Source organism: Paramisgurnus dabryanus, chromosome 21, assembly GCF_030506205.2.
Source record: "Paramisgurnus dabryanus chromosome 21, PD_genome_1.1, whole genome shotgun sequence".
Classification (NCBI taxonomy): domain Eukaryota; kingdom Metazoa; phylum Chordata; class Actinopteri; order Cypriniformes; family Cobitidae; genus Paramisgurnus; species Paramisgurnus dabryanus.
In genome coordinates, this window is record NC_133357.1 from 23,003,540 (window position 1) to 23,018,817 (window position 15,278).

General features: G+C 40.1%; 1 protein-coding gene across 2 annotated transcripts in view; it reads right to left on the reverse strand.

The window, feature by feature from the left end:
* slc2a4rg (SLC2A4 regulator) overlaps window positions 1–15,278 on the reverse strand; it is a 73,804-nt gene that overhangs the window by 24,708 nt on the left and 33,818 nt on the right. For both annotated transcript variants that reach the window (XM_065286297.2, XM_065286296.2), the window contains exon 3: window positions 2,295–2,395. In XM_065286297.2, the coding sequence (XP_065142369.1) occupies window positions 2,295–2,395 (101 nt within the window). The remainder of the gene's footprint in view (window positions 1–2,294; window positions 2,396–15,278) is intronic.

Consider the following 15,278-nt stretch of genomic DNA (forward strand, 5'->3'; position numbering starts at 1 on the left):
AGGAGGAGTCCAAGACGAGCGCATTAGGTCCATGTGTGTGCAAGAAGAAATCTTCTCTCTACATACAAGCTCTCTTGCGTAAGTAAAGCCCACAGACCCCCATGCGAGGAAAAGCACGCAATGTGCATGTTAATGTGAAACTATAATAATAATAATTATGGCATATAATTTTTTGTTTCTAAAAAAAAAAAAAATTAAAAATCGAGAATCTAATTGAATCGTGTCCTTAAAATCGAAAATGTAATCGAATGGAGGATTTGGAGAATCGTGACACCCCTATGTACTGGTAGCGCAGATTTTTCCGCAACCTTGAGTGACCAAGAGAGAATATCTTGCCTCATTTTTCTGCCCCCAAGCCAGCGGGTCATCACTGATACCAGTTGCCTTTCCCTTGCAAATAGCGCACTAACCCAGAGTCTGCTGGTCGTTTGCATTCACACAAACTTGAAGACTTTATATTTGTCATAGTTTGTGAAGTGCGGTGGTTATGAAAACCCTCACAGCCCTAGTTATAAAACATAAAAGTTTATTAAATACACACAATAACACACACAAAACAAGCCTTCCCGCTATATCCTAGATTAAACTGTGTACTAAACTAGATGGGGTTGGCTAATGCAAAACTGGGTATTCTGTGTGGTTGCTATGGCATTTCTTGGGTGTGCTGGGTGGTGGCAAGGACTTTGCTAAGATGGTCTGGGTGGATGCTACAACATTCCCAGGGTGTTTTGAGACCAAATCTCATTTAAATCTGTGGTAAACAAAAAGTTTTAAGATTTTTAAAAGTGTAAAATAAAAAAAAACTCCTAACGTAAAGTGAAGCAGCCACATCAACTCCTCTTTACAAAAGGTCAAATTTCTATGCCTCTGTTAAAGCAAAAACAAAACCTTAAATTGTGAAACTGAAATGGGTCAAGAAAAGGGTGAAGCATTACATTGTTTTTGATTCCAGGAACACTTAAAAACGTTAAGTAAACCTTGGGGAAATGCTTCAAAATGTAGAACATGGCTACTTTAAATGCACACAGTAACAACACAGAACAAGTTGAATGAAAATGAATGTTAAAGTTTTCCAATGTTAAAATACTGTGCTGTCCCAAATATAAGACGACCCTAATAATAAGACGGCCATCCTCCCCCTTTTCAAAGTGTACCTTTTGGAAAAATGCTTTTTTAAAGATCAACTCTATATCAACTTTAATTTGAAAATACTTTTTATGAGTCAAAAGGGACTTTTAAAAAACTTATTTGGTTTCCCCACATTCTTTAATACTTTGCATACCATATATAACTTGCAGTCTATCTGGATTTAATAACAATTAGCCTAGGCTGTCCATCTCATTGTGAAAAAATACATACCTAATTAATATTTCATTAACAGTAGAAGTCTGCATTACTGTAAACGACTGTAGTTTATCTAGCCTAGAAATCTAGACGCACCCTAGCGGCCGCAAAATATATTTGCTGCCAGGGTTTAGTCTAGGCACTCACAATACACTTAACCGGTCCAAAAACCAAAATTTGGTCAGGCCAATCACATCGTGTGTAGCGTCTGTGGGGCGGGCTTAACATGATGACGACAGAGCTGCAACGGTTCCTACTTGAAAACAGAGAATGGCTGCTGCTGCTGGTGAACAGCTATCTTTTGAAGCGGCTTTGGCCGCGACTCTGGAGGACTTAGACTTATGTTTTTCTTTGAGAGAAGAGCAAATAAACCCTACTGAAGTCCTTTTTAAGCAAGAAAGATGTGTTTGGAGTTTTGCCGACTGGTTACGGTAACTACGTCACCTTCTTCGTTGCTCTGATCCGTCATAGCGCTATCCTATTGCGTGCAGAGGCATTTTAAGGGACAACCTTATATCCCGCCCCTTGCATTGAGCCGTTTGTGTGAAGAGTTGCCAGACCTTACATCTTGATGTAGGTCTGGCTAACCAGGCTATAGTTTATCAGGTTGCTTCAGTCAAGGGGAACTTGTTTATTTGTATTTGGTGCCACCTACCGCATTTTTATGTATACAGTATGATTGACATGTAATCATATAAAGTTCGAATATAAGATGACGTAGTTTATTAAGAGACATTTTCATGAAAAAAAATTATATTCGGGACAATACGATACTTTTAACTGTTCGTGCTTTGACTTTAAACCTTATTTGTATACAAAATTTAGAGCGAGTAAAGGAGTCTGACAAATTGTTTGACTGACTGCTGTTAAACACAAACATCCTGCAATCTATCAGTTGAAAAGTAAAGACAGAGCTTGGGAGATGTGGGCGTGTCAGGACAGAACCTAACCTGAGATGCTGGGGGCGGGGTTTAGCACCAGTGGGCTGGTGGACAGTGTGGTCAGGACGGTGGCGGCTAACACCTCCTTATCAGCAAGACCAGAAGGCCTCCTGTTAAAAGAGAGAGAGAGAGAAAACGTTTAGCAATCACTGACATCTTAAGTCCTGGAATGGATCATCTTCAACCAATTATGTCAACCACATGTTTAGCTCACTGTCACGCTAGCACATCTGTTAGGTGGGATGCACTGCCCGGCCCAGAATTCCCTCCTGCTCTCGGCCGGGCAGCCAATCTCTGTTTTCCGCAGGCCGGAGCCCAAACGCTCGGTTTGGCTGTATCGTGGCTCCCTACAGTACTAAACTCATCACGAGTAATGGAAAATTCCACATCGATAATAGTGACCGAGCACTAGCGCTCAGTCTCTGGTGTATCGCCACACAGCACAGCTAGATTATTAACTCGGTTTATTTGATGTGTGTCAGTGTGTGGGAGTGTTTACATGTGTTTGTAAACCAACACCGGGACTTAACATGTGCTTGAATAAAACAAGGTGTTAACTGTTTTGTGAGCCGTTTACAGGTGAGACAGAGGAATTTCTTAATTTTGAGTTGTTTATTTACACAGCGTGTACATGATTGATTGGTGTTTTATTGGACTGCAATAAAAGAGAATGAGAGAGAGAGAGAGAGAGAGAGAGAGAGAGAGAGAGAGAGAGAGAGAGAGAGAGAGAGAGAGAGAGAGAGAGAGAGAGAGAGAGAGAGAGATGCTAAAATATTTACGCAAATGAAATAAATTGAAATAACATGACCGTAAATCATATAATAAGCTGAATAAGACAGTTGTATGCTGAATTGACAAACATAAACTACACAAAAAATCAGTATGACAAAAATCAAGAAGATCTATGTGCACTTTACTTTATTTAAAGAAACAGTTTGAGTTAATTCGAAATGAGATTTACATTATAACCAGGGGTTAAGAGATAAGACTGGGTATTTGTACTCCAATATTTTACACTGTATATTCCTAAAACCTGGGTTAACGTTTGTAGTTGCATATTTGTGGTGTCAACGATAACATTTGGATAAATATCGCTGTCAGGTTGCCCAAGCACACTTTAAATAACTGATTGTCGTTTGCTAAATGTTACATTTGGGTCTGTTCCCCACATAAAGCTATTAAAGGGCTTTCTGCAAAACATCTTTTGTATTCGCAGTCATTCAAACTTGGATTAATGTTCAGGCAACTATGTAAATATGACAGTTTTCATTCTTAGGTTTCATTCTTTGAACTAAATTTCCTTTAAAGCAAATGTGCATTTCAACATTTGTATTAGTATAAGGGGTTTCACAGACGGTCTGGTAATAGGATTCTTCCTCCTGTCAAACACTCCCCACCCTGAACACAGCCGCAATGATCTAAGAACAGAAAAAGACAACAATGCTTAGCTGTGTCTCTGTGTTATATAATGAAAAAAATCCCACTTGCACTCCCTCGTATTCCTTCATAATTTCATGAAATATGCTCTCTCTCTCTCTCTCTCTCTCTCACACACACACACACACACACACACACACACACACACACAGATGCTGGGTTTCTCCTCCCACCGCTGCCTGCTTTGGCAACCCAACCAGAGCAAACTGGTTTGGAATAGCTCTGAAAGCCAAGCCCAGAGACTTGGCAGGGCTCTCAAACTTTTTCTTTATCTGGGTCAACTTTCAAAAAATTCTCTATCTCTGCTGAAAAGAAAAAATAAAGAAAGCAAGCACTGGATGAGAAGCAGACAGACTGAAGAGCATAAATAAAATATGAGCCAAATGCTTTGTTAAGCCTTAATATATGATGCAAAGTTAATCTATACAGTAAAATAAAAGCAAAGAACAGGAACTCGGGTGGGAAAAATAAGAGAAAATAGGAAAAGAGAAGATTGCAAAGGAAAAGAGCAGAGAAACAGAGAGCAAATGAGGAGCAGAAAGAACAGCAGAGGAGCAGAGAGAAGAGCAGAGAAGGAGGGGTTAAAAGAGAAATGAAGGAAAGAAGAGCGGAGAGCTGAGGGAGGAGCAGAGAGAAGATGAGCAGAGAGGTGAGGGAGGAGCAGAGAGAACAGGAGCAGAAAGCTGTGGGAGGAGCAGAGAGAAGAGGAGCAGAGAGCTCAGGGATGAGCAGAGAGAAGATGAGCAGAGAGAAGAGGAGCAGAAAGCTGTGGGAGGAGCAGAGAGCTGAGGGAGGAGCAAAGAGAAGAGGAGCAGAAAGCTGTGGGAGTAGCAGAGAGCTGAGGGAGGAGCAGAGAGAACAGAAGCAGCCAACTGAGGGAGGAGCAAAGGGAAAAGGAGCAGAGAGAAGAAGAGCAGAGAGCTGGGGGAGGAGCAGAGAAGAAGAGCAGAGAGCTGAGGGAGGAGCAGATAGAAGAGGAGCAGAAGGGAGGAGCAGAAAGATGAGAAGCAGAGAACTGAGAGAGGAGCAGAGAGAAGAGGAGCAGAGAGCAGGGGGAGGAGCAGAGAAGAAGAGCAGAGAGAGGAGGAGCAGAGAACTGAGGGAGGAGCAGAGAGAAAAGGAGCAGAGAGCTGGTGGAGGAGCAGAAAAGAAGAGGAGCAGAGAGCTGAGGGAGGAGCATAAAGCTGTGGAAGGAGCAGAAACCAACTGAGGGTGGAGCAAAGGGAAAAGGAGCAGAGAGAAGAGCAGAGAAGGAGTGGTTAAAAGACAATGAAGGAAAGAAGAGGGGAGAGGGGAGGAGCAGAGAGAAGAGAAGCAGAGAACTGAGGGAGGAATAGAGAGAAAAGGAGCAGAGACCTGGTGGAGGAGCAGAGAAGAAGAGCAGAGAGCTGAGGGAGGAGCAGAGAGAAGAGAAACAAAGAGAAGAGAAGCAGAGAGAAGAGGAGCAGAGAGCTGAGGGAGGACCAGAGAGTTGAGGGAGGAGCAGAGACAAGGGGAGCAGAAAGCTGAGGGAGAAGCAAAGAGAAAAGAAGCAGCCAACTGAGGGAGGAGCAGAGGGAAAAGGAGCAGAGTGAAGAAGAGCAGAGAGCTGGCGAAGGAGCAGATAGAAGAGGAGCAGAGGGGAGGAGCAGAAAGAAGAGAAACAGAGAACTGAGAAGAGCAGAGAAAAAGGAGCAGAGAGAATAGGAGCAGAGAAGAAGAGCAGAGAGCTAAGGGAGGAGCAGAGAGAAGAGAAGCAAAGCAGAGAGCTGAGGGAGGAGCAGAGGGACGAGCAGAGAGAAGAGGAGCAGAAGGCTGAGGGAGGAGCAGAGAGCTGACGGACGAGCAGAGAGCTGGTGGAGGGGCAGAGAGCTGGTGGAGGAGCAGAAAAGAAGAAGAGAGAGCTGAGGGAGGAGCAGAGAGCTGAGGGACGAGCAGAGAGAAGAGAAGCAGAGAGCTGAGGGAGGAGCAGAGAGAAGAGAAGCAAAGCAGAGAGCTGAGGGAGGAGCAGAGGGACGAGCAGAGAGAAGAGGAGCAGAGAGCTGAGGGAGGAGCAGAGAGCTGAGGGATGAGCAGAGAGAAGAGGAGCAGGGAGCTGAGGGAGGAGTAGAGAAGCAGAGAGCTGGAGGAGTAGAAAGAAAAGAAGAGAAACAGACTGCTGAAAGGACTGCAGAAGAAAGGAAAAGCGGACCGAGCAGAGGAGTGCAGATGAAGCAGAGATGACAGAAGCAGAAAGGAGAGCAGAGAAACAGTCTGCTGAGGAGAGGAACGAAGAGGAGAAAAGCAGAGCAGAAGAGAAGAGCAGAAAGGAGAGTATACTGTAGAAACAGACTGCAGAAAGAAGTAGAAATGAAGAAAACAGAGTAGAGAGGAGCAGAGAGAAAAGCAGATAAAAAGAGTGGAGAATAATACAGAGCAAAAGAGAAGAGCAGAAGACTGCACCAATATAAATAAACATGTTCCACTGATACTGCCAGACGATTATTCATGTACTATCTGCCGACACAGATAGTATGGTGGTTATATTAACTTGCATTAACTAAATTTGAAGATTCAAGTTTCTGAACGTAATTCATTCATATAATGAACATTGTTATTGAACATTAAACTAGTGATGTTTCTTCACACTAAGGTTGCAATAACTAATCAATAAAATCAATAATGAAATTAATTGTCCACACTTTTAGCATCAGAGTATTTCATTATCGATTAGTTGGTCCGTGACTTCACATACTCCCGCATCCCACACATCAGACAGCGCGTCCGCTTCATACAGTGCAAGCTGTGCATTTCTAATTAAAGTCAGGCGTTGTTTATTCAAACAGCGCGAGCTGCCTTCTAAAATTTAGGCATGTTTTCTTTTTTTAAGCTGAAAGTTTTTTAGGTGCTTCTTTTTCTCACCAAACGTCCAGCTTGGTTAAAAGCAAACGAAGGCTGGTTAATAAAGGTTTAATTTCATCCTTTAATATAAGTGAGTTTGTATTTGTTTAATTTTTGTTGGGTTTTCATAAAAATAGTATGAACCACTAACTAAGCTTCTGTTTTAAAGTAATGGGGAAATCCAAGTTTTTATTACTATAACACATATGTATATCACTCTCATATCATAATGGATCATTTATTTTGTTAATAACGTTAATAAAGTTAATTCTCATCAAGGTATGAAGTTGAAGATTAAAATGAGATTATTAATCTGTGGCAAAGCACATCCCTAAAGATTATCGGTTGATATATCGGTGCATGTCAACCTGCATTTAAATTCCCATGCAATACAAAAATGTAGGTGAGTAAATACATGTGAAGGTGTTTTCATCAAGACTGCTGGAGACTGCAAACACACACCCACATACATATGTCCACTGACAAAAATACATATGCTGCAGTCTTGAATTTACTATTTATACAAACTAACCCACAGTCAAACCTCATTCCTTAATGAAAACATCCCACATTTTAATATAAACATAAACTTTAATTATATTTACTTATATATTGCGGTTTATAAATCATTTTTAACTTCAAGAACGTCTCCAAATGAAGGCTTTGTGAGATTTTGTGGTTAATGTTGTCCAGAGTTGTATAGTACTTAAGTATTTTTACTTTCTACATAAAAGTACATTTTCAATTATTCGTTATTAGTGTTTTTCTTTGGAAAACATACATTCCAAAGCATATTATCATAATTTTAACTCCACTACATTTCATAATTTCAAGTTTTTGGTTTACATTTAATATTTAAGTACATTAAACATCTAGTAATTTTTTGTACTTTTACTTGAGTAAATTTGTTTTTCATACTTTTACTCAAGAAAGTAAAAGTACACAATTTTTATTGTAATTAGGCATTAAATCACTTTTAATATGCAATATATAATGAATACACCATATGATTCTATGCTTTAGAATGTAGTGAACATTTTTTAGTAAAGAAAAGTAAATTTTTTCCCAAGACAAACACTCTGATAAAGCACAGATGCTTGGAAAATGTAACTAAAATACTTAAGTATTATACACCTCTGATGTTCTCTCCCCAAAACAGGTAAATAAACACTCAATGATTTTAAAAAAGGGTCTCAGAGGGAGAGAGAGCGAATATATTAGAGATCCATGGTTAAAATTCAAGCTGATTTTAAATACCAAATATTTTCCTAAATGTTTCCCTCCCATTCTGCTGCTCACACATTGCCTGCCTTCCTGACACTGAGCATTCCCGCTTCTCCATGGTTTTCCCGAAAAGGTTCTTATCGCATTCAGCTGTATGATTCATACTTTACCATAACCTACTCTCTCTCTCTCTCACACACACACACACGCACACACACAGACAATCAACTGAATGTTTGGTTGGTGTGTGATTGTGAGAATGAGAAAAATAAATGGAGCTTACTGGAATCTAAAATCTGTGCTCGTGTGTAACACAAAAACTCTACAACATTTTATCCACACGTTCTCCGATCTCTCCCGTCGGCTGCATCTGTATGAATATCTAACAAATGGCACAATGCTACGTGACGAATTGCACACAATTTAATATGCCTTAAAAATGCCTTGCATGTTTATTTTACTAGGTGCAATCAAGTTTTATCATGTCATAGCATTTGTTGGCAGTGCAGACATACGGAAATCGTTCACACAACAACTGTAATTAACCGCTGGAGGCGTTCTTTGCTGTGTCTAACTGTATCTGAAGCGGGTCAAAGAGATCTCCACCAGTCCACTATCTTCACATTGCTCTGCTAACTGATGCATTGTCATTTACATGTATTTTTATGCATTTGGCAAACGTGTTGCATTACAAGGAAGGCCTTTTTTATCACTATGTGTGTTCCCTGGGTTTGAACCCATGACCTTTTACGTTGATAACGCACCGTTTTACCACTGAGCTATATAGAAACACACTTACTTGTCACTTACATTGACTCAAATTGGCAACACTTACTGAAAACCAGTGACTCTGTATGCTTCGTCACTGATTTTTAGCATATACTTTATGGACCAAAAGGATGATACTGTAAGCTAGGGATGGGCGATATGGCCTAAAATCTATTTTGCCAAATACATTGCAGCCTCTTGCGATAGCGATATGTATTGCGATATAATGCTTTTAATAGACTCTTTTCAGAACACGTTATAAAGACCCTTAGAAAAAGTGTTTATTCTAAGTCCATAATGCCAATTTCGCGCGTGAAGCAGCAGTTAACTTATGTGCGATCTACCGGCATTGCCTTTGCGATTGACTGGTCAACCGCAATCGACGTATTGGACACCCCTGCTCTACAGAGTATATTTTCCTGCTGCTTGTTGGATGGCTTAAATCCAAACCAAGTCCAAATAATTGATGTTGCACTGGTCTTTTTCAAGAGCTCATCTGTTTCGCTGACGCTTTCAGCCATGTTTATTCAAAATGACGAATATGATTATGTGTTGCAGCCGGCTGCAGCTCGTGGCTCTAAATTTCATGAGTAGATAGCGTCATCAACATGCATTATCGCGATTAAAATCTCTATCGTATGCCAATTTTATATCGTTTATATTGCATATTGTTTATATTGCCCATCCCTACTGTAAGCAGGGCTAAACTAAGCAGTGCAAATAGTGTCTATTAATAACATATGTGACATTTTATTTTACAAATAATTAAACCAAATCGTGTGACATTTGAATGTCTTGTCTTATCTTAAAACCAAAAGTAAACAGGTTTTGCCCACGAAGGTCTGCATTCGTTAAAAATTAACAAATAAAATGTCAAATCAATATTTAAATGTTCCTTACCTTACTTAATAGGTAAATAACCCAGATGATATACAGGCAGCCGGTTATTATTGCAGAAATAAGCCCATTCGGTGTGATACAAGACCCACCGCATCGGGTCCTAATCACACTGTCAAGGATCATTTCTGCGATAACAATCGGCTGCCTAAAGACGATTTCATCGGACGCACGTGTAGTGACGCGATAATGTGTCTGGTCAGAACTTTTTACCATTTTTAATGGTCTGAGTTGCTAAACTAAACTCTTGAACAAATACCTAGTCGAAAAGAACAAATGTTTTGGTTTCCTATGTAATCTATGTGTTGTTTATTTTGCTTGTTATATAAATGAACTACGTTTAAAGTACTTTGTTGTTATTTATTCTTAGCGGAGTTTACCGGAAGTTACGTCTTGACCACGAAAAATGCTTGTTTATGTTGTTACTGCTAAAACCACCTATACATTATTCCTTAGAGAGAATAAAACAAATATAGTTAAATATGGACTAATCACCATTATGCACATGATAAGTTAAATGTGCCCATGATAAATGAATAAAAAAACATCTGCAAAACATTTTGGACCTGGGCATGTTATGTGCGATGAAAGTTGTGTGTATATGTGTGAAATCCAGGCTAAAGTCTAATATAATTCTGAGATTAGAAGCATCAGGGGCGGTTTGAGGTACAGGGCTTATCCTAGTCCCAGACTAAAATGCATGTTTGAGTTGCTTAAATTTAAAAACACCTTTTACGGTTTAATTTTATCACACTTGTATTGTTTTATGTAAGGTATGTTTGTAAAAACGTCTTAAATTACCTAATATAAATAAGGCCTAGTCCTGGACTAACCAAAACCCTGTCCGGGATCAAAACATAACAGTATGTAGGATGATTTTATGTAGAAAACCCCAGAAATGACATTAGCTGGGTTTGTCTTATACTATTTAATTGTTGAATCAAAGTTGCAATGAACTCCTTGCAGATAAAAATGCCCGCAAAAATCTTCAGCCAGAGTCTCTTACACGAACGTAACGCTCAGACTCCATATGACTTAATCGGGTATTCGCAGGACCTGATGGGAAAGTTGTATGTTTGACCGCAAGTATAGGTACTGTATGAAGAGATTTTGTGTGATCCAAAAGCCTGAAACCACTAGTGAATACGTTTTCAAACCAATTCTATTACCAGCATGACAATATGATATATGAGTGTGCTATGTGTAACAATTGCGTAGGCCTGTATGTGTGTGTGTGTGTGCAGAATAAAGCAGGTAGTGCAAAGCACAGCTATAACTCCCACGCCTGAAAGTCTCAGTCTCCGCCCTGCTGGCCTGCTCGGTGTGTCTCCGCCCCTCTAACCCGGGCCTGGCTGCACATGTTAGCTGATAGAAGCTCAAGTAAACAGAACCGGCCCTGCCTGATAGCACTCCAGAGAGCAGCTCCATTACTGACAAACAACCGCTATTGGCTGGAGGACAGCCAGCGTCTCACAGAGAGTGAGAGAGAGAGAGAGAGTATTTTCATCTCTCCCACATTAAATCGCTGCCCTTTCCCCGAGATACTCAATTCAGTTTAGATGAAATCTCATTAAACAAAAATAAAACATTATATAACTCACGACGCATCTGTAAATTCAATATCCAGTCGAAAGTAACTTGCTATGCCACTGCTTAAGTGTTCTGCTTTGATATTTCTAGCTAAAGAGCTCAACATTTGAAGTGTCCAACCCATACAACTATAATATTGTGCTCCCTAGATATTGCACATATCACATATACACTTTATAGCCAGGTGAACATCGCAAGACCCTTATGCCAAGTTCAGACTGCATGATTTTCAAACTAGTCGGGTCATGGATGTTTTCACACTGTGTGACTATCTGGGGTAGCGTTCAGTCGCTGCTGTTTTCACACTGCACAATGGATCGGCGGCAGGGGGTTTCACACTGCATGACTTAATCAAAGGAAGAATCGGCGACAACTTTGTCCTGGTCTGCAAACTACGTCTTACAACCAAACGCACGCGAGAAGTGACAAGGAAACAACTCGAGCCCACACGTGCAAGACCGTGAGATCGGGATCGTAACTCCTTCCCGAACTTCCAGCTGCCCTGTATGTTGCTCTCTCATTGGTGGTAGGTCATCGCCGATGTTATTATCAGTCAGAACACATTTCACACGGCATGATTTTGAATCGCGACAGGTCCAGATATCTAGCATGCAAGATATCTAACGGGTGTCGGCGACTCGTCTGCGATTCTGTCAGATCGTGTGTTTGATAATTTACACTGTGTGATTGTCACTCGCGTGCACAAGCATCGATTCGCCTGTGATTTCGGGCATTTGTCGGCGATTTCTCAAAACCTGTCGGCGAGTCAAAATCAGGGCTAAAATCGTGCAGTCTGAACTTGGCATTAGATACCACATGTTTGAGCTTGTTTGAGGAGGTACAGATAGGGATATTTGTTTAAAAGGTTCCCCGTTAATAGGCATTTTGATATATGCATCAGATTTTTATCTCTATTTTTGTCTAGATCAAGAAAGGCTGGGTCGCGGTCAGGTGATTCAGTCAGGTTCTCATTAGACCCTGTTGTGAACATGGCTGATGTCACCTTCAGAAACTCTTTTAATGCGGCACTCCAAAAAACTTTTATTATACCGGTCAAACCCGATTGTCAATCTAGTACGGTGTGGAAACATTTTCAAATGCAATGAAGTGAAATGAATAGGTCTTTTGTGTCTGTGGTTAGATTGTAAACAGATATGTACCTGTGAGGACTGACGTAGCCTCTGTGATCATCTGTTTATAGTTGAGGACTGTGTGAATATAGGTCATCTCACTATTTATAAACCAGCCTTAAGGCCCATTCACAATAATGATAACTATAGATATAAAGTTCACACCACAGCTGTAATGATAAAGAGGAACAAAAATCACTTTTTCTAGCTGTTGAATAATAAAACACTGACAGCCAATCAAGATTCACTATAATTTAAGGGGCTTGCGGATAAGTGATGTTAAACTGCACCGTATGAGCTTAGTATAAACATAACACTGGTGTGGACGCTAATATACCTATTGTTATGCTGCGTTCACACCAGGCGTCAAGCGCGAGTGATTTCAATGTTATGCAATGTAAAGCAGCGTTTATGCACATCTGGAGGTCTTGCGGTACGATTAAGGCAAATTGAGCGTTGCTGCGGGAAAGCACGAGTTGAAAAATCTGAACTTTGGCGGAAAATCGTGCCACGTTAACCAATCAGGAGCTTGCTCTAGTAGTGACGTGATTACTGGAAGCGAGCAGAGTCGCAATTTCAGCGTGAATGTCTCGAATTACTAGAATTTCATGCATGGCCATTACGCATGAATGAAGCGAGTAAACTCAAAATGTTCAAAGTACATCTATGTGTGGATAGCACATTTTTGCCACCTCTACCGCGTTTGGTGTGAATCCAGGATTACAGTTATGTTTATAGTTATCGTTCTTGATGTGAATAAGTCTTAAATGTTTGTTTGTGTTTGCATTTATGTAAATGAGGTAAACAATGTTAACTTTGATTAATGTGCAATGGTGATTATATAAGACAAAATGCGTGACATTTTTTATAAATTGTAGGCACAGCGCTAACAAGTGTTGTTGACCTCATGCAGCAGCAGGGTTTTTGCCAATAGATGATCCTATACATTAGACATATGGCCGGCTTTCATGACGATAGTTATTTTTTGTGCTGTTCAACGCATGAGAGGGTTTGTGGGCTTCACTTTGCACAAGAGCACTTGTAATTCACACGTCTTGTACTCTCGCTAGGACCTGAACGCACGGCATGGACTCCTTTTAGCACCTGAACTTGTAATGCACATGACTCAGACTCTTCCTTGCACATGAGCTTGTAATTCGCACTGCTCTGAATTTCCTTCCACTAGAAGGGTTGTTAGGTGTGCATGGGTTTAAAACCAGCGAGTGTGTTGTCCCTGCTTCCTGGCACGGAGGAAATTTAAATTAAAGGGAAACCAGGCAAGTCTGCGTATTATTTCTCTACAAGCTCCCCCTAGTGTCTGGAAGTAAATGCTTTCAAACACACTGTCGTAAAAACTAACTGTTGTCCCTCCCCCCTCGCAACCCAGTTTATCAGCTTATTTCCAATCCAGTTATGTCTATCTAAGTTAGGTAGGTAATATATCCTTTCCAACTGATTTTTTATTTTTATTGTGTTGTCATGCATAATAGTATTTTTACCGTGAACGACCGACATGAACGAGGCAAACTACTGCTTTCGTGTTTTTTTTGGGAGAGTGGGCATGAGAATAATATAATTATAAATAAATAAATAAATAAATAAATAAATAATTATATATAGACAAGCAAAGGGAAAACGTCATTCGTCTAGATTAACTTATAGACATTACTAATATAACTTTGGAAAAATATTATCCTTCTAATCTACATCTATCTATCTATCTATCTATCTATCTATCTATCTATCTATCTATCTATCTATCTATCTATCTATCTATCTATCTATCTATCTATCATCTATCATCTATCTATGTCTATCTATCTATCTATCTATCTATCTATCTATCTATCTATCTATCTATCTATCTATCTATCTATCTATCTATATATATCTATATCTATATCTATATCTATATCTATATATATATACACGTGCCATTCTTCCTGGACGCGTCCTGGCCAGGATTTCGGTGCGTCTTCCGTATTTGTTGACAGCATACGCCATTCAGTTAAAAACATAAGACATGCAATCGTAGTTTCATTCTTTCCTTAAAATGAAACTGTCGCTTTTCTGTAATAATAATATGACTTCCGGAAGACGCACCCGAAATCCTGGCCAGGACGTGTCCGGGAAGAATGGCACGAATGGTCACCCTAATATATATATGTGACCAGTCACGGAAAGTATGGACACAAGTCGGATCTGGGGCATTTTGAGTTATTCATAGATTCTGAAAGTGCAGTTTCTAAGCTTTCTAACGATGTGTAACACATGGAAATCTGATAAGATTTGGAGCAGTTGTGGCACATTCAAGAAAGAGAATGCTGAGAAATTTGAGAAAGAAAAAAGTTAACACGTCACTTTCCCTTTTCCCTGGCTGGAGAGACAATAGGGCTCATTTACATCTCATTTAGCTAAGCCATATCCCCTGTAAAGCCGTTTTGAGGTACAGATGTTCTAAGCATCATATGTAGTATTTTATTACAGAAGTCCGAATGAACAACATGCAAAAATAAACAGGACTTTTACCTTTGTGGGGATCACAAGTCGAATCCAGTCTGTTTCAGATGTGTGAATCATCCAATGATTTTTGTCCACAAATGCGTATAATCCGTGAAATATATAGGCTATTGTTTACATCAGATTTCGCATGAACTTCTGGTAATACAATATAATATACAATTTGAGGACTATTTACATCGTAACATGTAAGGGTATATCAGATTACAGTCCGGTATTTGCGTTCCGTTAAACACATGAACTCGCCTTCAAATTTTGTATTTAAAATAGGGTCTCTGTGTAACTTATGAGTTTGACTTCATGCTGCGCTGCAAGGCGTCAAAGTACCGCGAGAGCGAGTCGAAATTAAACTACTCCGTAAGATTTATTGAAGAGCAGTACTTTGACGTCATCCGACTGCGGCGGCCCATAAAGTCTGTGACGCGGCTGACGTACGATGCAGCTGACTGTTATTTGTTCCGCCCCAGCTTCTTTTATCTTTCTTTTGTTTTGTGCGCCCGAGCTTCATTTACAGTCTGGGGAGACGCACGCTATAAGTTTGAAAAATTAAATAAAACTAAGCAAACAT